Source organism: Anolis carolinensis, chromosome 3, assembly GCF_035594765.1.
Source record: "Anolis carolinensis isolate JA03-04 chromosome 3, rAnoCar3.1.pri, whole genome shotgun sequence".
In the NCBI taxonomy this organism is placed as follows: domain Eukaryota; kingdom Metazoa; phylum Chordata; class Lepidosauria; order Squamata; family Dactyloidae; genus Anolis; species Anolis carolinensis.
The window spans coordinates 237,610,168-237,636,587 of NC_085843.1; the positions used below are offsets into that span (position 1 = coordinate 237,610,168).

A 26,420-nucleotide genomic window follows, 5' to 3' on the forward strand; every position below is an offset into this window, starting at 1 on the left:
GGGAGGCGGGGCCAAGGCACGCTGGGCGGGGGGGGGGAGCGGCGTCAGAGCTGGCCCCGCCTCCCACGCTACTCCCGCTCGCCCGTCTGGCCTTTTCAAGCAGGCCAGACGGGCCAGGGCGCACTGGGCGGGAGGCGGGGCACCGTCAGGGCGGTGCCCCGCCTCCCGCCCAGCCTGACGGCGCCCCCCCGGGCCTGCGCCCGAGGCGGCGGCGTCAGCTGCCGCATGAGTGGGGCCGGCCCTGGTTCTAGCATTTATTGTTTTCCTCTGTCTGTGTAGGTGGTGATGTTTAAACATAGTAGCTACTTTGAGTCTCCTTTGTGGAGAGAAACAGTGGGGTATAAACAACAACAATAACTCTAGATGGCGTACTGTGTTAAATGAGCAAAGAAAGATTTCTAAGATGGTTGACAATTTTCAGAACTGATGCAATTTTCAGAACTGACTCTGTTGTTCAGATCTGGAAATCGCTGTATTAATAAAAGATGGTAAATTCAGTTCATCCTTTTTATTTTCTAAAAATAAATACACAATATACACAGAAATAGAAAGAAACAGGAAAATAACTCTCCTCCTACACTCCAGCTTTCAAGAAATTGCTTCTTGGACATCAGATAAACATTGGAATAGTTTTACTGGATCAGATCTAGCGCCTATTTAGGGAGTAGTTCAGCACTTCTGTCTTCAGTAATGGTCAGATAACTGATGATAGTAAAGGTAAAGATTTTCCCCTGACATTAAGTCTAGTCGCATCCAACTTTGGGGGTTGGTGCTCACCTCCATTTCTAAGCCGAAGAGACAGTGATTGCCATCCAAAAGGTGTCTATGGACATCACCAAGGTCATGTGGCCGGCATGATTGCATAGAGCACCGTTACCTTCCCGCCAGAGCGATACCTATTGATCTACTCATATTTGTATGTCTTCGAACTGCTATGTTGGCAGAAGCTGGGGCTAACAGTAGGAGCTTACTTCACTTCCCGGATTTGAACCACCCATCTTTTGATCAATAAGTTCAGCAGCTCAGCGGTTTAATCTGCTGCTGCTGATACACTGCAATAACTGGTGATACTCTGAAGTTACTACCACAATTGTATACACAATAAAACAAAAGATGATTAGAAGCCTAGCCTTATGCATGTACTGTATATAGAAATGGAGGAAACCGGCAAGCTATTTCCAATTTACTCATTCTGATTGTGACTGATGAACAAATTAAAAGTCAGTCGTCCCTTGGTATCTGCTAGGGTTTAGTTCCAGTATCTACAAGGATATCAAGATCCTTCAACTACCATTATATACAATACCTTGTAAAATGGTGTCCTTTATATAAATCAAAGAGTGCTTTTGTTTTGTTTCTGTTTTGTTTTCATAAGCCTTGGATGGCTGACTCTGGATATAAAATCCATGGATACAAAGGAAATCAAGACAATCCAACTCAATTACTTTGGAAACTGTGGCCTTGTATACAGTGGCTGTGTCCTTGGAAGATCCGGTTCTCTCATTGCTATCTGAAATAATCTCAGCAAAGCTGAGACAGAGACCTTGGGGAATCCGCCAGCCAAGTGTAATAATATTGTTTTAAATGGGCCAGTGGTGTCTTATGACTATTTCCCATAAGAAAGAAACCCAGGCAGCCACCTGAATCGGAGTAGCAAATGCTGCCCCTCTCTGACACTTACCTCCATCAAAATATTTTGGTTCAAATCCTAATAAGTAGTTTCCCATCTCATTTTCCAGCCAGCAGTCAAAACACAGCAATAATGTATTATTTGACTGGGCTGCCTCTCCACCATAGGATGAATGTAGTTTGACTCCACTTTAGCTGCCATGCTCAATGCTATGGAATTGTGGGATTTGCATTTTGGTGAGATGCTTACCCTTCTTTGAGTGTAAAGGGTAAAGGTTTTGCCCTGACATTAAATCTCGTTGTGTCCACTCTGGGGGTTGGTTCTCATCTCCATTTCTAAGCCAAAGAGCCGGCATTGTCCATAGACACCTCCAAGGTCATGTGGCTGGCATGATAGCATAGAGCACCATCAACCTTCCCTCCAGAGCAGTATCTATTGATCTACTCATATTTGCATGTTTTTGAACTGCTAGGTTGGCAGAAGCTGGGGCTGACAGTGGGAGCTCACCCTCGCGTTAGAATTAATGCAATTTGGCATTCATTCTACAGCGTAGATGTACCCTCTAATTAATTTCTAAAGACCTGCAGGGCGTCTTTTCAAGTCTGTTTTGCGGAGGAGCTGGTAGTGCTCTGGGCTGGTCCCTTCATCCTGTGGAGGGAATGGCTCAATTCAGAGGGGTTCCTTTTCTCAGGGAGGGGAGGGGTTCTCCTTAAAGAACAGCAATAACTTATTCCAAGATTAACAATTTGTCAGGGCTGGCAAATTCCTAAAGGAACTATTTCACGTCCTGACAGTTTGAGCAATGGGCTGGGGATGTCCTGAACTGGTTGCCTCTTCCTCTGGAGATGAGGGCTGGCTTCAGATGGGTCTCTTCTCTGGGGAAAGGGAGGGCTGTCTTAGATCATGTATTTTAAGACTACCGTTTTGGAAGGTAGATTTGTGTGAAGCCCAAAGGAGTAGAGTGACAACAAATTGGATAGGATAGGTTTTTGGAAGGGCTGGGTAATTTCTAAAGGAACAACCTACAAGACCAGCAGCCTATAGGGTGTGTTTTCCAGAAAATGGGATGATGATGCTCTGGACCAGTCCCTTCTTCCTGTGGAGGTGAGGGCTCCCTTTGGAGGGGAATGGGTTCTCCTTAGAGAACAACAATAGGGCAATTTGTCAGGGCTGGCTAATTCCCAAAGGAACAGCTTCCATGCCCATTTGGACTCCCTCCTTGTCCTCTGGCAAAGTGGCTGCAGAAGAGGAAGGTGCCTCCAAAAGCAGTGGAAGAAGTGGGAGAAACACTAAGGTGGAAAGGAAAGGGAAAGAAAGGAAAGAAGGGGAGGGGGAGAGGGAAGGAAAGGAAAGAAAAAGGAGGGAAAGGGGAAAGGGGAGGAAAGGAAAAGGAAGGGAAAGGGAAAGGAAGGGAAAGGGAAAGGAGGAAAAGGAAAGGAAAAGGAAGGGAAAGGAAAGGAAGGGGAAAGAAAGGAAAAGGAAAAGAAAGTAAAAGGAAGGGGAAGGAAAAATGAAAGGAAAAGGAAGGGAAAGGGAAGGGAAAGGAAAAGAAAGGGAAAGGAGGAAAAGGAAAGGAAAAGGAAGGGAAAGGAAAGGAAGGGGAAAGAAAGGAAAAGGAAAAGAAAGTAAAAGGAAGGGGAAGGAAAAATGAAAGGAAAAGGAAGGGAAAGGGAAGGGAAAGGAAAAGAAAGGGAAAGGAGGAAAAGGAAGGGAAAGGAAAGGAAGGGGGGAAAGGAAAAGGAAAAGAAAGTAAAAGGAAGGGGAAGGAAAAGGGGAAGGAAAAGGGGAAGGAAAAGGGAAAGGAAGTAAACAGAAAAGAAAGGAAACTGAAAAGAAAGGGAAAGGGAAAAGGAATAAAGGAAAAGGGAAAGGGGGAAAGGAAAAGGAAGGGAAGGGGAAGAAAAAGAAAGGGAAAGGAAAGGGAAAGGAGGGAAAGGAGGAAAAGCAAAGGAAAAGGAAGGGAAGGGTAAAGAAAGGAAATGGAAAAGAAAGTAAAAGGAAGGGGAAGGAAAAGGAAAAGAGAGGGAAAGGAAAAGGGGGAAAGTAAAGGAAAAAGAAGGGAAAGGGAAAGGGAAAAGGGAGGAAAGCAGGGAGGCTCTCCCTCTTCCCTTCCCCTGAGGCGTTCTCTCCCTCTCTCCCCTCCTCTCCCCCTTTCTTCCCCTCCTCCGCAGGCTGCTCCCTTCCTACCCCGGTTTCCGTGGCAACCGCCCGGACTCCCCCAACCCCGCGCCTGCTGCGGAATCGCTCCGTAGCAGCAGAAGCGGACGGTCGCCGCTGCTGCCGGAGCCTGCCTTCTCCTCCGCCTTCTCTTCCTCGCCGCCGCCGCCGCCGCCGAGCATGGAGCTGCTGGCCGCCGCGCTCAGCGCCGCTTGCGCCTTGGAGCAGGAGGGCGCCGCCGAAAGCCTGCCCGGGTCCCGCCAGGAGGACAGGTGAGCAGCACTGCGTTTCCGAGACCCTTCCGACGTGAGCGCGGGAACTTGCGACTTGAGACCCGCAATCTGGGAGCTGAGAAGGGCAGTGACTCTCTCACAGCCCTTCTTAGACCCTTCTTTCCAGGAAACAGGGGAGCTGGAGGTCAACTTTGAGAACCTGGAGGAGGCGCAAGTCTTGGGGTTTCTTGCAGAGCATTCACATCCAGGGCCAATTTAGCCTCCATGGCTCAACGCTATGGAACCTGCGTTTCTGCTCAAGAGCGTTGTTGCCACAGGAAAGAGCATCTCCCATAGATCCATAGCTTGGAGCCAAGTGCAGTCCGACAGCATTGATTCCACAGCAGGCATGGGCAAACTTGAGCCCTCCCTCCAGGTGTTTTGGACTCCAACTCCCACCATTCCTAACAGCCTCAGGCCCCTTCCTTTCCCCCCTCGTCCGCTTAATCATTTAAAAAGGCACTTAATATGGCACAAAGATGGGAAACGATAGTGTGGAGCACACTAAACCTTAGTATAGGCATTTTGCATAAATCGAAGCTTTAATGTTCCCAAATGTTCATAAACATGTCACTCAATCAAAAAGCATAGTTAATAATAATCATCATAATTGTTTTTTTAGTGTCTGGAGCGACTTGAGAAACTACAAGTCATTTCTGATGTGAGAGAATTGGCCGTCTGCAAGGACGTTGCCCAAGGGACGCCCAGATGTTTTGATGTTTTACCATCCTTGTGGGAGGCTTCTCTCATGTCCCCGCATGGGGAGCTGGAGCTGACAGAGGGAGCTCATACGCACACTCCCCGGATTCGAACAGGCAACCTTCAGGTCAGCAACCCAACCTTCAAGTCAGCAGTCCTGCCGGCACAAGGGCTCCATAATAATTATTATTATACACCTATAAGAAATGAAGTACCCTAAAATAATCTGAAGACAAGCTTTCACTTGCCTGGTGATTAAGACAATTTGCTGAAATAACCCACATATTAGTGCACTGATTGAAATATGAACCATTTTCTACACTACTGTCATGGAAGGGTACAAATATTTCTCAGGTCTCAAGACTTACATCACCTGATCATAGTCGAGCTCTAGATAATGAAGTCCTTTGAATACGATTGCAGTGCAATTGGTAATAATAGGGTGGAAGATGAGTTTCAATATCTGGACTGGGAACAAATATGAGGCCAGCAAAGGAGGATGGCTCGGTTCCTCATAGGACTATTGAAATGGACAAGAATATTTAAAGAACCAGATATTATTTGGAGGCATGACATTGAGGTAATAATGATAGCGTCTCCCCCTGCTGCTGCTTTGTATTGTGAAACAAGGATGTTCAGTTAGTGCATTGATTGGTGCATTGATGTTTAATCAATTAGTGCATTGATTAGTGCATTGCTTAAGCGGCTGAGGGAGAAAAGGAAGGGGCCTGAGGCTGTTAGGAATTGTGGGAGCTGAAGTCTAAAACACCCGGAGGGCCCAAGTTGGCCCATGCCTGTTCTACAGTATGCAACCCCAAGAGACCCGAAGTCTGGCAGAGACTTTACTTTACTTTGTTGCCCCTAGATCCTTTTCCCATTACAAGACTAAGGTTGCCTCTACACTGCATTTTGACACCACTTTCACTGCCATGGCTCAGTGCTATGCAATCCTAGGACTTACCCTTTGGTGAGGCCATGGCATTCTTTGGCAGAGAAGAAGGCTAAAGGTCCTGTATAACTAGCTACAAAGGCCATGATTCCATAGCATTGAGCCATGGCAGTTCGAGTGGTGTCAAACTGCACTAATTCTACAGTGTGGATGGACCCCTGCCCTGTTTTCAACTGGAGCCCTCTTCTTTAGACCTTCATGGCATCAGGAAGCAGAACCTGTCCAGATTCAACATACAAAAGGGCTTCTGGTGCAGAGGAGAATGTGCTCCCCTCCCCAAGAGAGCCTGGTTGAGCCCCATATAAAATATTTGCATATAACACCCCCAGGAAGGTGTGACTCCAGGTTCCCCGTGAGCCCTGGAGCAGTGGGGCTGAATTCCAGTATGTTCCCTGCCTACCCTTCGCTTCTGTTAGCTTTACTGGTTGGGAACCCTCTTCCAAGCAAACCTTTCCAAGAAACCCCTGTGCCTTGGCGTTCCTATCATCAATTAGATATGTCTCGAAGGTACACAAAAATGACAGCTCTCGACTTTGAGCGCAGTGACACTCAGCCTCACCTAGAAGAGCAATCAGGGACTGATGGTTTACCTTGAGTTGCCGAAGGCTTTCATGGCCGGAATCACTGGGTTGCTGTGAGTTTTCTGGGCTGTATGGCCATGTTCCAGAAGCATTCTTTCCTGACGTTTCACTTGCATCTATGGCAGGTATCCTCTAAGGCGAAGAGTCTGTTAGAAAACTATGCAACTATACATCTGTGGAATGTTCAGGACGGGAGAAGGAACTCTTGTCTGTTTGAGACAGGTGTGAATGTTTCAATTGGCCACCTTGATTAGCATTTAATAGCTTTTCAGCTTCAAGGTCTGGCTGTTTACTGCCTGGGGGAATCCTTTGTTGGGAGATGTTAGCTGGCCCTGCTTGAGTCATAGCTTGAATTCCTTTGTTTTCTGAGTGATATTCTTTATTTACTGTCCTGATTTTAGAGGGTTTTTTTAACACTGGTAGCCAGATTTTGCTCATATACCTCACAGCCTCTGAGAATGCCAGCCATAGATGCAGGCAAAATATCAGGAAAGAATGCTTCTGGAACATGGAAATAGGTAAAGGTAAAGGTTTTCCCTGACATTAAGTCTAGTCATGTCCGGCTCTGGGGGTTGGTGCTCATCTCCATTTCTAAGCCAAAGAGCCAGCGTTGTCCATAGACACCTCCAAGATCATGTGGCTGGCATGACTGCATGGAGTGCCGTTACCTTCCTGCAGAGTGGTACCTATTGATCTACTCACATTTGCATGTTTTTGAACTGCTAGGTTGGCAGAAGCTGGGGCTGACAGTGGGAGCTTACTCCACTCCCCAGATTCGAACCGCCGACCTTTCAGTCAGCAGCTCAGCAGTTTAACCCACTGCACCACCGGGGGCTCCTTACATGGCCTTACAGCCCAGAAAACTCACAGCAACCCAGTTTACCTTGACTCTTTACGTTCTTGCAATAGCTCACATCTTTGCCCTTTGGGGTAGAAGGGGAATTAAGGCAGCTCGGTGTACCCATGCAACTGTTTCTCTTCTTCTCCCAGCAACTCCCCTTCCATGGCTGGACCGATTCCTCTTCCAGAAGAGAGTCCTGGGCATCCTGATGGCCCACCTGTTTTCCCCGAAGCGCTGCAAATGATTCACCCCATGACAGCTGACTCCTGGAAAAACTTCATCGAGCAAATAGGTAAGAGGAGCATTTGGGTGGCAGTCCAGTGAGGAATAAGTTCCACTGCAGTGTGATGTCTGAGATGTTTGCTGTCATGGTTTGTTTTGAGAATAAAGATGCTGCAAGAGGAATAAGGGTGCTTAACAACTTCACTTATAATAATTTGCCATGTCTGCTGTGGAGCATGGTGGATTTTCTGCCTTTAAATAGGGGTTGGGCAGCCAGCTTTCTGGAATGATTTAGCTGTCTATTTTTACATGGCAGTGGGTTGGACTAAATGTTCCTTGTATTGCCCTTCAGCTCTATTATTTTGTGATTCTCTTTCTGCAAACAAGGATCCAACTAGGTTGCCGTGAGTTTTCCTGGCTGTATGGCCATGTTCCAGATGCATTCTCTCTTGATGTTTCGCCCACATCTATGGCAGGCATCCTCAGAGGTTGTGAGGTCTATTGAAAACTAGGCAAGTGAGGTTTATATATCTGTGGGAGGTCCAGGGAGGGAGAAATAACTCTTGTCTGTTGGAGGCAAGTGTGAATGTTGCCATTAATCACCTTGATTAGCATTGAAAAGCCTTGCAGCATCAAGGCCAGACTGATTCCAGCCTGAGGGAATTCTTTGTTGGGAGGTGGTATCTGGCACTGATTGTTTCATATTTGGAATTCCCTTGTTTTCAGAGTGTTGTTCTTTATTTACTGTCTGTGTGTACTCTTTATAAATGCCTGAGATAACAAGATTAATGCGGGGAAAATTAATACGAACCAGAAAGAAATGTGAAGCAAAATATGTGAGAAACATAAAAGAACCTCAAATTTTATGAACACATTATTTTCCTGTGAACTGAATGTTTTATCAAAATCATTCCAGAACATCAATGTTTAACAATACAAAGCAGTGGGAGATGTTATCATTATTATTTCTATGTTATACATAAAAAATAAAATCATGGTCATCGAAGACTTTCATGGCTGGAATCACAGGGTTCTTGTGTGTTTTCCGGGCTGTATAGCCATGTTCCAGAAGCATTCTCTCCTGACATTTCACCCACATCTATGTCACGCATCCTCTGAGGATGCCTGCCGTAGATGTGGGTAAAATGTCAGGAGAGAATGCTTCTGGAACATGGCCAAAATCATGGTCTTTTAAATATTATTGTCCATTTCAATCGTAATATGAGAAATGAGCCATCCTCCTTTGCTGGCCTCTTATTTGTTTCCAGTCCAGATATTGAAACTCATCTTCTACCCTATTATTACCAATTGCACTGTATTCGAAAGACTTCATTGTCTAGAGCTCTGATATGCTCTGGTGATATAAATCAGGGAAGCTCTTGAGACCTAAGAGATATTTGTGTCCTTCCATGACAGTAGTGTAGAAAACTGTTCTAGGTTACAATCAATGAATATGTGGGTTATTTCAGCAAATTGTTTTAATCGCTAGGTAAGTGAGAGCTTGTCTTCAGATTATTTTAGGGTACTTCATTTCTTATAGGTATGTTATTATTATTATTATTATTATTATTATTATTATTATTATTATTATTATTATTATGCTTTTTGATTGAATGACATGTTTAATAACATTCTGGAACATTATGTGTGCATCAAGTGCACAAAAATCTTCGACATATGCTTCTCTACCATGCAAAAAGCCTATACTAAGGTTTAGTGTGCTCCACAGTGTTGTTTCCCATCTTTGTGCCACATTAAGTGCCTTTTTAGATGTTAAGCTGATTATTAACAGAAATCTCAACTGTTACTGGAAATATATTACAAAGTAGTTCAAGTGGAATTATGCAAGCATCTTTCCACCAGAAGAGCACAATGTGTTTAAGGGCAATCTCTCCTTTTTCAGTGTAGTGTGGGAAGCTAAAAAGGAAAGTGCATGGTTTCCAAGGTACAGTTTCTCCTCTTGCTATTTTAATCCCATTCTGAACAGCACTCCAGAAAGAAGCGATCACTGAATATATTCACAGTAAGGCCAAATGGAAAAAGTATTCCGTTTGGACCACCCTCCCACTGTAAAATACATGCAAATCTGAGATGATAACGTCAGTATAATAGCAGTTGAGTATAACATGTTGAACTGCTAGGCATAGAGCCATGTTTTAGGGAAGGCGAATCCACTCTGGGTTCTAGTCTGAAATGTCAAGAAGCTATACCAAGTGTTAAAGTGTACCCCTCCCCAATAGGATCGGCACCTTGGATAGCTCTTTTAAAGTACAGCATAAGTAGAATGGGCTCACCAGCCGGCAGACATAAAATAACCAGCAGCCACTGTAGAAGTGTATCTAAATACTTAAGGAATTATAATATGAATGTATTCCTAAAATAAAATGTAAAATGTTATTTAAAAAATGTATATCTGTTGTCCAAGTCCAGTACTTTGCATGCTTAATCTGAAAGTTAATTGCATTTAATTTACAGATTGAGAGAATATTTCGTAGCTGGTTCTTACAAGTCTTGTATATGGTGTTTCAATTTGTGTGAAATAGGCTTTATAGGACATGTTCTGAAACAGTGGTCTGAATTCTGTTGTTTCTCCTGACTAGAATAAACCCACTGAGTGAATGGATGACTCACCATTCAACAATAAATTTAATGGGTCTTCTGGGACAAACAACATCTCAGCCTGTGAAAGGCCTACAAAGTTTCACTAATGTGTGATAGATGTTTCCATTCTCATATTTCTTCTAGAAGTTTTGCTAAATTTTGTGGTATTTCTGCAGCCCTTAAAAGAAATACAATTTGAACATATAGTGGTTATTACTGATATGGTTATTACTGTCCAAAGAATACTGTTGTCTACTCATTGTCCAAATATTTAATTGTAAATTAATTATTAGTCTTGGATAATATTGAACAAGGGGTGCTCCTGTTTGTTCTGTGAGTGTGATGGATATTTGAAAGATTGCTCTTGTATTGTTATGGTTTGCCACTTTAAGGTAACATAATTTATTTGTGAGTGTCTCAGGTGAGAGACAGGCACTCCATTGGCTGCACACAGCCCAATGTTTCTCAGCCCCCAAGACCTCTGGGATACTCTCATGTAGATACCTAAGACATGTTTGAAAACAGTTTCATGTGGTTTTTTAAACATGAAAATAATATCTCCAAAGCTCATTGACCTGTTGACATAAATAATCTCTCCCCCCCCCCCCACACACATAAATAGCAAAAAATAAACTCAACAGGAACCACAAGTGACCTGACATTGCTTCTAGATCAGTGGTCGAACAACATGCCACTGAGGGTGTATAATGGAGAGAATTGGCCTCTGGCTCAGTTGCATACTTGTGTCATACATTACTTTGACCTGTGGGATTTCACAAGTTTTCAGAGTACTTTCCTTCCTAGTCAATTTGTTTCAGAAGTCTCTTGATCCAGGTAGCTGCCATGACTTTCCTAAGATCTGTAACTCAGAACAGAACATATTTATTTATTGTGTCGGAAGCAAGTGGAGGATACAGCTATAATGTATTTTAAAACACAAAGTTAAAAACTTGTAATTATACTAGATTTCCTTTGACCAGAAGCTGGCCACTTGGAGTGCTTCTGGTGTCACTGTGAGAAGGTCCTCCATGGTGCATGTGTCAGGGCTCAGGTGCATTGTAGTAAGTGGTCTGTGGTTTGCTCTTCTCCACACTTGCATGTCGTGGACTCCACTTCGTGGCTCCATTTCCTAAGATTGGCTCTGCATCTCATGGTACCAGAGCACAATCTGTTCAATGCCTTCCAAGTCGCCTAGTCTTCTGTGTGCCCAGGAGGGAGTTTCTCATTTGGTATCAGCCATACATTGAGGTTCTGGATTTTGGCCTGCCACTTTTGGACTCTCACTTGCTGAGGTGTTCCTGCCAGTATCTCTGTGGATCTTAGGAAGCTATTTCTTGATTTACGGCATTGGCATGACAACTGATTTCCGGACAGTATGCAATAACATAACATAATTTAGCATAAGACTGAATTGTCTCAAAAACCCACTTTACAGACCCACTTGGAACCATCTTAAAACCAATGCAATGTTTGTAGGGTATTCCTGGTTTTGACTAAATTAGAGCCAGTGCTAACCATATCTTTTCCAGTTCAGATATTACTGCAAGTCATAGAAAGAAGAGTTCTCGGATGAAAGGGAAAGAGAAAATGCTGGAGCATTTGGCATATTTCCAGCATGATTCTGAAGAATTGGCTTATTGAAACTGTAATATTTTGGAATTTTGCCTGTGCATACCAGCAGAAAAAGGGAGCAGCCCTCTATTCAATTTATGTGAATACATTTTGGTGACAATTTCTGATCTTTATAGGTAGTACTTCAGTGGTATTTTGTTTAGACCAGAAAGGGCCGCACCATGTGATCTTACTTTAAAAAAAAAACCTTTGCTCTGAGCCTCAAGGGCCAAAGAAAGGTATTGGATGATATAACATTTGATTAAATACATTGTTGGAAAATCAAAGTTACTGATGTTCCTCATGTGCAAAATCGGACTGATAATTATATTTTGCCCTGAGAGGCATTTCTCTTCCAGATCAAACAAACTAGTAGTTTTGGCTTTTTACTTGCCTAATAATTGTATATACAGTAGAGTCTCACTTATCCAAGCCTCACTTATCCAAGCTTCTGGATAATCCAAGCCATTTTTGTAGTCAATGTTTTCAATATATCGTGATATTTTGGTGCTAAATTCGTAAATATAGTAATTACAACATAACATTACTATGTATTGAACTACTTTTTCTGTCAAATTTGTTGTATAACATGATGTTTTGGTGCTTAATTTGTAAAATCATAACCCAATTTGATGTTTAATAGGCTTTTCCTTAATCCCTCCTTATTATCCAAGATATTCGCTTATCCAAGCTTCTGCCAGCCCATTTAGCTTGGATAAGTGAGACTCCACTGTACTTAGCTCTCTTGCTTCATCCAGCTAGAACTATGCGTTCTTCAGTTGTCTTTCTAAGGTATGAGAATTTAAAAACACAATCCTAGAGATATTAACTGACTTGAAAGTTACTACCCTTAGATTTTGTCTTAGATTACAACTTTAACTTTTCCATGTTGTTCTGGCTGTAGTAAGGAAAGAGAATAGCGACAAATCTATTCACCGGTCTGAACTTGTTTTAACAGTAGATTCTGAAATGTTTGTTTTTCTCATACAAATATGATACTTGTTCAGTAACATCTGGCATACTTTGGTATTTTCCAGGTCTCTTATATCAAGAATATCGGGATAAATCTACACAACAAGAGATTGAAACCAGGAGACTGCAAGACTCTCAAACAGATACTGAAGAGGGCTCAGCTGGTGAAGAGGCGCCATCAGAAACCGAACCTACAGATGCCACGGAGAGCAAGGCAGTTCCCCAGATCAACTTGCTCTTGAATTCCAACTCAAGGTTTAATTTGTGGCAGGATCTTCCTGAAGTCAGAAGCAGCGGTGTTTTGAATATCCTCCAGCCAGATGAGATCAGACTTCAAGAGGTAATTCATAGATTCATAGATTTGGAAGAGACCAAATAGGCCATCCAGCCCAACCCACTGCCATGCAGGAAAAGCACAAAGCACCCCCAACAAATGGCCATCCAGCCTCTGTTTAAAAGCCTCCAAAGAAGGCACCTCCTCACTCTGAGGCAGTGAGTTCCACTGTTGAACAACTCTCATGGCCAGGAAATTCTTCCTAATGTTCAGGTGGAATTTCCTTTCTTGTCATTTGAACCCATTGTTCCTAGTCTCCAGAGCAGCAGAAAATAAGCCAGCTCCCGCTTCCTTATGACATCCTTTCAAATATTTCTACCTGGCTATCATGTCTCCTCTCAACTTTCTTTTCTCAGGCTAAATATCCCCAGCTTTTTAAGCCACTCCTCATAGGGCATGGTCTCCAAATCTTCAATCATTTTGCAGTTGCATTTGTAATGAAACTAATTGTTGCTTGATTCTTTTCATCCAAATGATGTTCTTTAAAGTGAAGTTGTCTGTGCATTCTTGACTTCCCTTCCTTTCTCATAGTAGTAGTAGTAGTAGTAGTAGTAATAATAATAATAATAATAATAATAATAATAATAATAATTTGATTTCTTACCTGCCTCTCCTTGTGGCTCAAGGAAGGTCACAGAATAATATAAAAACAAACATTGTAGAAATACCACAAATAGACATATTAAAATAGGAGCCACGGGGGCACAATGGGTTAAACCTTTGTGCCGGCTAGACTGTTGATCTGAAGGTTGGGTTGCTGACCTGAAGGTTGCCAGTTTGAATCCATGAGAGAGAGTGAGCTCCATCTGTCAGCTCTAGCTTGCAGGGACATGAGAGAAGCCTCCCAGCAGGATGGTAACACATTTGGGCGTCCCCTGGGCAACGTCTCGGTAAACGGCCAATTCTCTCACACCAGAAGCAACTTGCAGTATGTTCTCAAGTCGCCTCTTGACACAATTAAAAAACATATTAAAATGTATTACTATAAAATGTATTTCTCTTAAAAGATCAATGAATATTCTGTTTCTTCTCAAATCAAATCTCAAGCTATTAGAGCAGAAGTGCTCTTCCAGAGAATTAATGCAATTGTATCAGAAAGCATAGTTAGAGCTAAAGTTGATGAACATATTTTAAAAGCTAACAATAAATGTGTAAATTAAAAACATCAGAAGAAGCAAGACAATTAGAAGGATGTAAAAGTAGTACTGAAACAAAACAAAGTACAGGGGAATTATGTGTTATTTGCATCAGTTAGTGTGGACAATGCTGATGAAAAACTTGTTTTCAAGCAGAGCAGATGATGTTCTATAAACCAAATAGAAAGTCCTATAAATGCTACAATAATAAACCAAATAGAATTGGCTGTTTTTTAACCCAACGGACTAAACAGTAACAGTCAGTGAGAATTGATGGCATTCACCCAAGAACCCTTCAGAACCTTAACTGGCTGATCTTTGAACTAGAATATGTAACTTATCACTAAAACCCTATTTTATTTCTCAATTATAGGGTGGTAGAAAGTACCACACACCAATTTTACATTGATCTCAGGATCTAGCAAAATTTTGCCAAGTTAGATATATATCCAGGCCGAAAGCATCATTATTATTATACAGTATTTATTTATTTATTTATTTATTTATATACCCCACTTTATCTCCCCCGAAGGGGACTCATTCAGATTTAACTTCAGATTTAACTCATTTAGCTCCAATGATTTCTACTTCATGCAACATTGACTTACAGTGATATAAGAAAGTCATGAATAATAATAAAAATGCAAAACATACAATGTTGAGAATACAGAGAAAAATGAGATGCAAAAAACAAACCCATAAAAAACACAGCCAGAGTAAGAGAAAATAAAGGTATCAATAATATAGAACAGGCATGGGCAAACTTCAGCCCTCCAGGAGTTTTGGACTCCAACTCCCACAATTCCTAACAGCCAGAACCCGGAAAACTCGCAACAACCCAGTGATTCTGTCCATGAAAGCTTTTGACAACACATTGATTATGATCATCGACCATAGTTAAGCATTTTGTCTGACATCTTGCCAGTAATTAGTAAAACTAATGAAGCTGAGTGGGTCTCATTAAACACAGTTAAGATTAACATATTTTTCATGTTTGGAGAGCAACGAGCAGCGGTTTTAAAAATGGAAATGAAAATTTCTGAACCCTTCCTCATGGATATCCCAGAGGCGGTGGAAAGCACCTAATGGGAAATTACATATGTTATCATAATCCTAACCCAGGCATGGGCAAACCTGGGCCCTCCAGGTGTTTTGGAGTTCAACTCTCACAATTCCTAACAGCCTGCCAGCTGTGGGAGTTGAAGTCCAAAACACCTGGAGGGCCCAAGTTTGCCCATGCCTGTGCTAAACTGATTAACATTGAATCCAAATCAAAATGTATGGTTTTGAAAGGTCCAAGACATTATGTATGTGGGATGCATGTGGTGGGATTGAAGCAAGACCTTCTGGGTTTCTAGCTTTCATAAATGGAAATCAAGAGATCTCAAACCCTTGTACAACCTCTGCAGGTGTTGTTGTTGTGTGTCTTCAGGTCATTTTTGACTTATGGCAACCCTAGGGAAACATGTCACAGGATCTTCTCAGCAAGATTTGTTTAAGGGGGAGTTGCCTTTACCTTTCTCTAAAGATGAAGAAACGTGTCATCTAGTGAGTTTCCACAGCCAAACAGGGATTTGAACCCTCATCTCCAGAGCCATAGTCCAGTGCTCCAGCCACTGCACCATGCTGCCCCCCTATATCCTCATAGTCAACTATTTCAAAATCTAGGGTTTTAGTGTGGGTGGATCGGTCAGAAGTGTATGTACCTAAAAGCAAAAAAATAGCAGCAAAGACAGGAGTTCCATGCTCTTTCTAATTCATATGTTATTAAATGTACCCATGTGACTTTTCCATCTGAATTTACAAAAGTTAAAATGATTACCCTGCCAATGTCAATACTGATATGCTCCCATCTTACTTGTCTTGCGTGGGTGAGGTTGTGGTTGTGGTTGAGAGACTTTCACCTATGCCAGCCCTACTGTTTCCGCCATTGCTATTGCACTAATTTTGCTCAGAATGTTAGGGAGTAGTGTAAGTTAGGCTTGCCATGTAGACAAATGTCATTCGTCACTCTTGAAACATGTCTCTGTCTTTGCAGAGATCATAGGGGACATCATCTCTTTTCCCTTTAAATGATCAGAACCTAACATAATCCATCCAAAAGGAGGTAGTGAGTTGATTCCAAGATTCCAAGTGAGTTGATTCCAAGATTGCTTCAAGAAACCGTGTCTGGGTTTGCCAGTTAATTGTATGAGTCATGAGATGCATCTCAGGATATAGAATTACTTCTTGAATTTACCTTTTGGAAATACAGGCAATTCCCAAGTTACGAACATCTGACGTATAAACAACTCACAATTACAAACGGGGGTGATACAATGGGAAGTGCGAGAAATCTACTGCTAGGAAGGGAAATTCACTCCTGAAAGAATTATCATGGGGAAAAGCTGTCTCCACTGAAGCTTTGGTGTCAGTCCTTGTTTCCACAACAAGCCACATATTTCACAATTCAATCCTCACAGGGACAGAAAACAAGGTGAAATCTTCTGAATAGGGGCACAGACAGCATAACAAACACCATAGGAGGCAATCCTTATCTGTGCTATCCAAAGCTTATATATATGCATGCTAGCTTGGGGACCTGGCATTGCTTGTTTTTAGATGTAAGGTAATATCAGTTTGGTAATGTGCAACGCTATTTATTAGAAAAAAGACAGTCTTTCCTTTTGTTTTTTATGAATGCTCCCATTAGAAAATACATAAGGATGTGGGCGAACTATTTATTTATTTACATCACTTTTACCCCACCTTTCTCTCCGACGAGACTCAAAGTGGCTTACAGTAAATAGGCAAAAATTCAATACCTAAACTACAATTCCCAGAATCGTGGATCAATCCTTTCCAAACCCTGCCAGTATTCGCAGTTGGTCATGTTGGTTCTGTGTGCCAAGTTTGGTCCAACTCCATCGTCGGCTTGGTTCAGTGTTCTTTGGATAAGGGTGAACTACAACTTCCAGATTTCCAGGGCATTTACCCCTAAACCCTGCCAGTTTTCACAGTTGGCCATGTAGGGTCTGTGTGCCAAGTTTGGTCCAAATCCATCGTCGTCTGGGTTCAGTGTTCTTTGGATAAGGGTGAACTACAACTCCCAGATTCCCGGGGCATTCACCCCCAAACCCTGCCAGTATTCACAGTTAGCCATGTTGGCTCTGAGTGCCATGTTTGGTCCAGATCCATCATCAACTGGATTTAGAGCTCTCTGGATAAGGGGGAACTACAACTCCCAGATTCCCAGGGCATTCACCCCCAAATCCTGCCAGTATTCACAGTTGGTCATGTTGGCTCTGGGTGCCAAGTTTGGTTCAAATCCGTCTTCAGCTGGGTTTACTGCTGTCTGGATAAGGGTGAACTACAACTCAAAAATTCTCAGGGCATTCACCCGCAAACCCTGCCATAACCTATCTTGCTTGTAACTTGAGAACTGCCCGTAGTTACATATTTTTGAGTGAAAAATACAGTAGCAAACGTCTCTATATAAATTCCTTTATAACAGTACTGGTTTTCTGAAAGTAACCCTAAGAGATATATAATGCAATATCCATGGTAAAATGTTCATCTTAACTGTATTTACCTAATCTCACATATGTAATCTAAATAATGCTTCACAGACATAAGTCTGCAAACAATGTAGGCAAATTCATTTTAATCTTCAGACCAATATCCTGAGACACCAATATGCCCAAATGCCTAATAGGTTTTGGATGTCAAGGGAAGTGCCAACTAGCAAACAATCAAGATGTAGCAGGCTTTAGATCAATACACAGAATAGTCTGGAAGAACCCCAAAGCTCTTAAGTAATTTTATCAACTCTGGTAAAGAAGATTCTGACCTAGAAATAAACAGCACAAGGTAATCATTCTGCATTGTATTTGTCAGGTATAATTGCGTATACATTGTGAGATTTCCCCCCCCCCCCCTAACTGTGTATATTATCAAAAGTAAAATATTAGGCGAAAGCGATGTACACACATGATTTTGCAAGGTATAGAATTGGTGTGATCCAGGTGTCTTTGTGATTGGAAGTATAAAAAGGAAGAATGGAGAGGGAGAAAAAAGGGAACTTTAAGATTAACTGGTTTTTGTTTTAGCATGAGTTTTCATGAATAGAGTGATATTAAGGCAACAGGTTAGAACAGGCATGGGCAAACTTAGGTCCTCCGGATGTTTTGGACTTCAAATCCCATCATTCCTAACAGCCTCAGGCCCCTTCCTTTTCCCCCTCAGCCGCTTAAGCGGCTGAGGGGGAAAAGGAAACGGCCTGAGGCTGTTAGGAATGATGGGAATTGAAGTCCAAAACACTTAGAAAGCCAAAGTTTGCCCATGTCTGGGTTAGAAAGCATATTTGTACAGTTCTGGAAGTGGGGTAGTTTAGGATCCAGAAAGATGCAAATAATGTGTCTTGATCTAAATTTCAAAAGGGCTGGGCAAAGTGATGTTCGCAATATAATCATATCCATTTCTAATCAGAAAGAATCCGTATAATGTACATAGAGACTTACTCCTAGGTAAGTCTGCATAAGACTACAGCCTTAATGTGCAAATAAACTCCACGTTTCTCCCAAAGACCTAATAACTATAAAAAGTAAAAAATATCTAGTAAAGGTAAAGGTTTTCCCCTGACATTAAGTCCAGTCGTGTCCGACTCTGGGGATTGGTGCTCATCTCCATTTCTATGTTGTCCATAGACACCTCCAAGGTCATGTGGCCAGCATGACTGCATGAAGCGGTACCTATTGATCTACTCACATTTGCATGTTTTTTAACTGCTAGGTTGGCAGAAGCTGGGGCTAACAGCGGGAGCTTACTCTGCTCCCCAGATTCGAACCGCCAACCATTTGGTCAGCAAGTTCAGCAGCTCAACGGTTTAATCCGCTGTGCCACCATTGGCTTCTAATGTGTTGTAGAGGTAATACAATGCCTCCAAATCTAGTACTAACTCTCAGAAAAGAGGAGAGGCTTCTCATTTACACTTTGTACTGTCATTCTATGAGTAATTTTCTGTCTGGCATTGCTCTGTCTACAGATGTTTGAAGTTCTGAAACTGGGAGCTTTGAAAAGCAGCTATTAAGGAATTAAGCATAGTGGATGTTTTTCGCTCTGACTGAAGATTGTAACTAGAGCAGATTGATCTGAATTATGCCCTAATTTAAATCGTATTGTGCCTTATGCTTGTTTATGGTTTGTGCAACTGTTAAAATAGTAATTTCGTTTCTTTAAAAAAAAAATACTGTATAGCCATTCAGACTGAAGAAATTATAGCCATTCAGAATTAAACGACAATGAACAGATAAAATCTGAATCCACTTATAAGTAACAGGTTATCATTTCAAAAGAAATATGTATAATATACAAAACTAAGTATTTTGTTAAAAATACAAAATGTTCCAAGATACCAACCTGGGCACAGAATATTATTTTGAGAACACAGAAATGCTGGGCCACTCTAACAACCACACAGAGAAGCCATTGAAATCCACAAGCATGTGGGCAATTTCAACAGAAAGGAGAAGACCATGTAATTTAACAAAATCTGTCTACAGTATTTAAAAACTCTAAAATCAGGACAGTAAATAAAGTATAACACTCAGAAAATAGGAGAATTCTAGACAGGTAACAATCAGGGCCAGCTAACACCTCCTAACAAAGGATTCCCCCAGGCAAGAAGCAGCCAGGTTTTGAAGCTGCAATGCTAATCAAGGAGGCCAATTGCCCCCAACAGACAATAGTTCTTTCTCCCACCTAAACATTCCTCAGATATATAAAACCCCAATTTGCCTAGTTTCCAACAGACCTCACAACCTCTGAGATGCCTACCATAGATGTGGGCAAAACGCCAGGAAATAATGCTTCTGGAACGTAGCCATACACAGGGCCGGTTGTTACTAGGCGGCCGCGTCAGCGGCCGCCTCGGGCGCAGGGCCCGGGGGGCGCCGTCAGGCTTCCCCCCTCCCAGCGGGGACCATGAGCTCACTCGCCGGCGAACAGGAAGGCCTGTTCGGTGACGAGCGAGCTCATGGCCGGCTGGGATGGCCCTGGATGGCCGGCCTGTGCGCCCTGGCCCCGCCTCTCACGTTGTGTGAGAGGCGGGGTCGGGGTGAGCTGCGTGGGAGGCGGGGCCAGGGTTGGCCCCGCCTCCCGCGCAGCTCAGCCTTGCCCGTCTGGCCTTTTCCAGGCGGGCAGACTGCACCGAAGGTCCCTGCAGGCCGCGATCGCGGCCTGCAGGGACCTCCAGTGCAGTCGGCCTGCCTGGAAAAGCCCAGGCCGCGCGGGGCGGGAGGCAAGGCCCCGTCTGGGCGGAGCCCTGCCTCCCGGCCTGTGCGCCCCGGCCCCGCCTCTCACGTTGCGTGAGAGGCGGGGTCGGGGTGAGCTGCGTGGGAGGCGGGGCCAGGGTTGGCCCTGCCTCCCACGCAGCTCAGCCTCGCCCGTCTGGCCTTTACCAGGCGGGCCGACTGCACCGAAGGTCCCTGCAGGCCGCGATCGCGGCCTGCAGGGACCTCCAGTGCAGTCGGCCTGCCTGGAAAAGCCCAGGCCGCGCGGGGCGGGAGGCAAGGCCCCGTCTGGGCGGAGCCCTGCCTCCCGGCCTGTGCGCCCCGGCCCCGCCTCTCACGCTGGGTGAGAGGCAGGGTCGGGGTGAGCTGCGCGGGAGGCGGGGCCAGCCCTGGCCCCGCCTCCCGCGCTGCTCGCCGTGACCCCGCCTCCCACGCTACGTGAGAGGCGGGGCCAGGGAGCAGGAGGCGGGGCCCGCCGGCGCCGCGGTAGGCGTGGCCATGTGCCTCCCGCGGCACATGGCCACGCCTCCCGCGGCGCCGGTGGGGGGGGCGCAATTTCCCCCCTCGCTTTACATATAAATTTATCTCCGGCCGGCCCTGGCCATACAGCTTGGAAAACTCACAGCAACCCTAGCGTTCCAAGATAATTTAAAAAGGGAGATGACACACAAATCCCATTTCAGGTGATATCCTCATGTTGTTTACAATATTTTTCCATTTACAGACACTGTTAAGAAATTAAGCATGGTGGCTGTTTTATGATCCTTGTGGGAGTCCTGAGGGCACAAAATGTTTGACTCCTTCTCTAGCATTGTTATTCAAATGTGTACTTAGTTATCAAGCTCTAAAAAATATGAAAACAGTGGCTGTCACTGAGCCTTTCCAGGAACAATAAATGCTGCCCGCAAAATATCCAAACCATACTTGGGAATAAGCTGGACTGTTCATATAAAAGGCATGTCTTAGTATGCGTTCTGCTTTTAAGAGTCTTCACATTAAAGGATGTTGAAACGATAATGGAAGGAACGAGTTATGTACTTTATAACTGCCAAATATCTACATAAATAGCACATGGCTTGCCAATCTTGAGTTAATAATAATAATAATAATAATAATAATAATAATAATAATAATAATAATAATAATAATAAAATACTTATTCTTATAATATATGAGGATTTAAAGATCGAATTGCAAAGACTCTGGCACAAGCCAGTCAAGGTGGTCCCAGTGGTGATCGGCACACTGGGTGCAGTGCCTAAAGACCTTGGCCTGCACTTAAACACAATTGGCGCTGACAAAATTACCACCTGCCAGCTGCCGAAGGCCACTTTACTGGGATCTGCACGCATTATTCGCCAATACATCACACAGTCCTAGACACTTGGGAAGTGTCCGACGTGCAATCCAATACAACAGCCAGCAGAGTGTCTGATGTGGACTCAACTTGTTGTGTTTCAAATAATAATAATATACTTTATTTATATTCCACTCTATCTCCCTGGAGGGAGTCAGAGCAGATCACAGAATACATATACGGCAAACATTCAGTGCTGCTATACAAGACAGACAGTACATAGACAAAGGCAAGGCTTCCCTCTATTTTCATCTTCGGCATCTGGAGGCTGTGCTCGATTCGGCCATGGGGAGGTGCTGTCGCTCCATTTTTCCACACCAAAGATAACACCTTCCTGATGGAATTGCAGGCATGTCTTCTTCTGGGGCACCTTTCACCTCTGCCAAAGCGGTACCTATTTATCTACTCACAGGTTTCTTCAGGGGCGCAGCGGGGTAAACCGCTAATCTGCTGAACTTGATGTCCAAAAGGTCAGTGGTTCGAATCTGGAGAGCGGGGTGAGCTCCTGCTGTTAGCCCCAGCTTCTGCCAACATAGTAGTTTGAAGACATACAAATATAAATATGAGTAGATCAATAGCTATCGCTCTGGCGGGAAGGTAACGGTGCTCTATGCTATCATTCCGGCCACATGACCTTGGAAGTGTCTATGGACAATACCAGCTCTTCGGCTTAGAAATGGAAATGAGCACTAACCCCCAGAGTCGGACTTGACTAGACTTAATGTCAGAGGAAAACCTTTATCTTTACCTTAGGTAAGCAGAAGCTGGGGCTGATGGCGGGAGCTCACCCCAACCCACAGCTTGAACGGCTGACCTTCCGGTCGGCAAGATTTTCTATAGCTGGCGGTTTAACCTGTTGTGCTAACTGCGGGTCACCATCAGGGTCACTACCACTTGATATATTGGAATCCATTGCGCACAAACCAAAAGTGAGGTTGAAAGTGTAAACACAGAATGTATGGGGGGGGGGGGATCTCATATATTTGATCTGATCAGACTTAGTTTAGGAGAAAGATGGGGAGAAAAGAATGATTGTGTTTTTTTACTTTAAAAAGACAGAGTTTGACATTCTGATTACCTGAAATTACAGTAACTGCATATTTTTGACCATCAGGAAAAGTAAGGAAGGTGAAAAACAGTCATGGAATAATGAGAAAAACGAATGTATTACTGGTGGATAGCTTTATTTATCTAGGCATCTGTTGAGTTTCAAGCACAGAAAAATGTGAATCACCAAGGACCTTCATTTGCTATGTGGAGTATATTTTAATGATGCTGAAAATAGAAGAACAAGCCAAGAGGAGACATTACCCGGGTTCTTGTACTGTGGTGACATGGAAGAAATAACCAAAAATGTAGGAGGCTTGAAACATCTACACAGGAATTACATGCGTTCATAGCTATATTACTACAACTTAAAAATGCAGTTTGGGATTATACTAGCATCAACATTTTCATAGCATTCCAATAGTGAAGATGAGATTAGCAATGTAATATTTAGGCTTTTTCTTATAAGTATACATGTGTTGCTGTTGTTGTTGTGAGCCTTCAAGTCATTTGGAAACTACAGTGACTCTAAGCTGAAACCACCACATTGTTTAGGGCAGGGGTCCCCAAACTAAGGCCCGGGGGCCAGATGCGGCCCTCCAAGGTCATTTACCTGGCCCCCGCCCTCAGTTTTATAATATAATATTTTTATATCAGTTTTAATAATATAATATATTGTATATACATATAATATTGATAATAATATTATAATGTTATACAATATAATACTAATAATAATACCATATAATAATATATAATGGGTGAAAAACTTGGGGCTATGTCTGTTTTTATTGTTGCTTTTATTGTTGTTTTTATTGTTTTTATTGTTATTTTAAAGCCAAGTGTATTGTTTTAATCTATTTCTGTAAACTGCTCCAAGCCAAACTGGGAGTAGCGGTATACAAGTTTAATAAATAAAAATAAAATAAAATATAATATTACAGTATAGTGGTATAGTTCAATATAATAATATATAATGCTAATATTGTGCTATGCTAATAATATAATGTATATACATACAGCTGCTCTGAGTCCCCTTTGGGGTGAGAAGGGTGGGATATAAATGTAGTAAATAAATGCAGTAAATAAATAAATAATTTTAGACTTAGGCTTGGCCAAAGTCTGAAATGACTTGAAGACATACAACAACAATCCTAATTAACTTGACTATCTCATTGGCCAGAAGCAAGCCCACACTTTCCACTGAAATCCTGATAGGTTTATGTCGGTTAAAATGGTTTTCATTTTAAAATATTGTATTGTTCTTTCATTGTTGTTGTTGCTGTTTTGCACTACAAAAAATAAGACATGTGCAGTGTGCATAGGAATTTGTTTGTGTTTTTTTTTTCAAATGATAATTCGGCCCCTCCACAGTCTGAAGGATTGTGGACCGGCCCTCTGCTTCAAAAGTTTGAGGACCCCTGGTTTAGGGGTTTGGGGAAAAGATTTATTTAGAAAGGGTTTACTTCCCCTCCCTCCCCCCCCCCCCCCCCCCCGAGGCTGGAAGAGTGTCAATGAATTGGTCTCCAAAGTCTATTCTAGCTCAGACACACATAAATATTGGTTTTCTGTTTGCTTTTTTTTCAGCTTTATTCCATTACACAGCTATCTGGCCTTTGCTCTAGGTATTGATTGTCTCTTAGTTTTAGCTTCCTCCCCTCTTCGGATAACATCTCTTGGAGAAATATAAACACAATTAGGACCGGAAAAACTACATACATTATTTGGGGAAAATGTGAGAAGGGCAAACTGCCAAGTCAGAAATTATCCTTACATGTCAAATTGAAAGCTGAACTACCTATGTTTCTGATTTTATAGCAAACACACTCATGGAGGTAACAGGTTAGAGCAGAGGTGTCAAGCTTGTGGCCCTCCAGATGTTTGGGACTCCAACTCCCAGAAGCCCTTGCCAATAATAATAATAATAATAATAATAATAATAATAATAATAATAATAATAATAATAATAATAATGGAATAATAGAATAGTAGAGTTGGAAGATGGGCCATCTAGTCCAACCCCCTGCCAAGAAGCAGGAAATCGCATTCAAAGCACCCCCGACAGATGGCCATCCAGCCTCTGCTTAAAAGCCTCCAAGGAAGGAGCCTCCTTGGAGGCTTTTAATAATAACAACAACAATAATAACAATAACAGCTTTATTTATACAGCATACCGCCCTATCTCCTCAAGGGACTCAGGGCGGTTTCCAATACAACAGAAAACATATGACAAGTTAAAAGCCAACTTGTCCAATGATCGGGAATTCTGGGAGCTGAAGTCCAAAACACTTGGAGGGCCACAAGCTTGACACCACTGAGTTAGAATAACATTAAACAAGAAACGATTGAACATTCAAGAAATACAAACTAGAAGGATTGGATACATTGCAGATGATGATGATGATGATGATGATGATGATGATGATGATGATGATGATAATAATAATAATAATAATAATAATAATGGGTGCCGTGCCAAAAGATCTCAGCCGGCATTTGGAAACAATAGACATTGACAAAATCATGATCTGCCAACTGCAAGAGGCCACCCTACTGGGATCTGCACGCATCATCCGAAAATACATCACACAGTCCTAGACACTTGGGAAGTGTTCGACTTGTGATTTTGTGATATGAAATCCAGCATATCTATCTTGTTTGCTGTGTCATAATAAAATAATAATAATATACTTTATATTCCACTCTATCTCCCCAAGGGGATTCAGAGTGGATTACAGAAGGCACGTACAGCAAGCATTCAATGTTGTTAAACAATTAACAAGGACAGATAATACACAAACAAATGTAAAGGCAGTTCCCATCTTATTTCCAGCATCTTAGAGGCTATGCTTGACTTCAGCCATGGAGGGTGTTGTCATTCCATCTTCCATGCTGAGGAGCTTTGTCATCTTTAGACATCCTCCTGAGAAATAGCCTTTAAAGCACATTTTTATTACCTCCCCGCTTAAAGCAGTACCTATTTATCTACTCGCATTTCTGCTTTCAATCTGTTAGGTGGGTAGGTGAAACTGTCAGCTATGCTTAACTGGATTGTGTTAAGGGAGCAGTGACCCTGTGAGCCAAACAAGAGGAACATCTCCCTGCTTCAATTAATATTTATTTTCTTCTGTCTAAACACATTAAAAATAAATTACGTGGACGTATGTTGTGTTTGTAGGGAGATATACTACCATGTTTCACCTCAGTAATGAATGCTGGTAACTGTAATATTGAATTGAAACTGAGATCTACAAGACTTTTGTTGTCCTTGGCAAAATTTCTAACCATATAATTTGAAATGTTGAACAAAAGCCACCTTTTTAAAACTTTACACTGTACACTAACACTGGGGAAAACATTCAGAAGTGAGGAAGTACTGTTTCCTTGTCACCGGATTTGTATTTTCCCCTTAGGAATCTTTACTGACACATTGTGTTTATTGCTATGTTCTGACTGTTCTGTATGGATCATGTACTATTCCGTCACACCAGGGAGTTAAGGAATAATATGTTTTATGTGGATCACTGATAATTGAAAACTAGCAATGACACGGAAGCCTGGATGTTTATCCTGTCTCCCTTTTGCACCGTTTTCCTCACAGAGATTTCTTTTTCACTTCTAAAACAGTGTTCTCACGCTCTTTCCTTTTCCAAATGATGTCATCAGCAGTTAATCTGTGGTGTAATTCGCAGTGTAAACAGTGACATGATCTCAAATGGTATAACTGCAGAGTTATGAGAGT

The 26,420-nt window shown here is 42.6% G+C and overlaps 1 protein-coding gene across 2 annotated transcripts in view; it reads left to right on the forward strand.

Moving 5' to 3' along the window:
* ngef (neuronal guanine nucleotide exchange factor) overlaps positions 1-26,420 on the forward strand; it is a 93,085-nt gene that overhangs the window by 39,844 nt on the left and 26,821 nt on the right. For both annotated transcript variants that reach the window (XM_062976412.1, XM_062976413.1), the window contains 3 exons: positions 3,802-4,059; positions 7,279-7,421; positions 12,601-12,875. In XM_062976412.1, the coding sequence (XP_062832482.1) occupies positions 3,802-4,059; positions 7,279-7,421; positions 12,601-12,875 (676 nt within the window). The remainder of the gene's footprint in view (positions 1-3,801; positions 4,060-7,278; positions 7,422-12,600; positions 12,876-26,420) is intronic.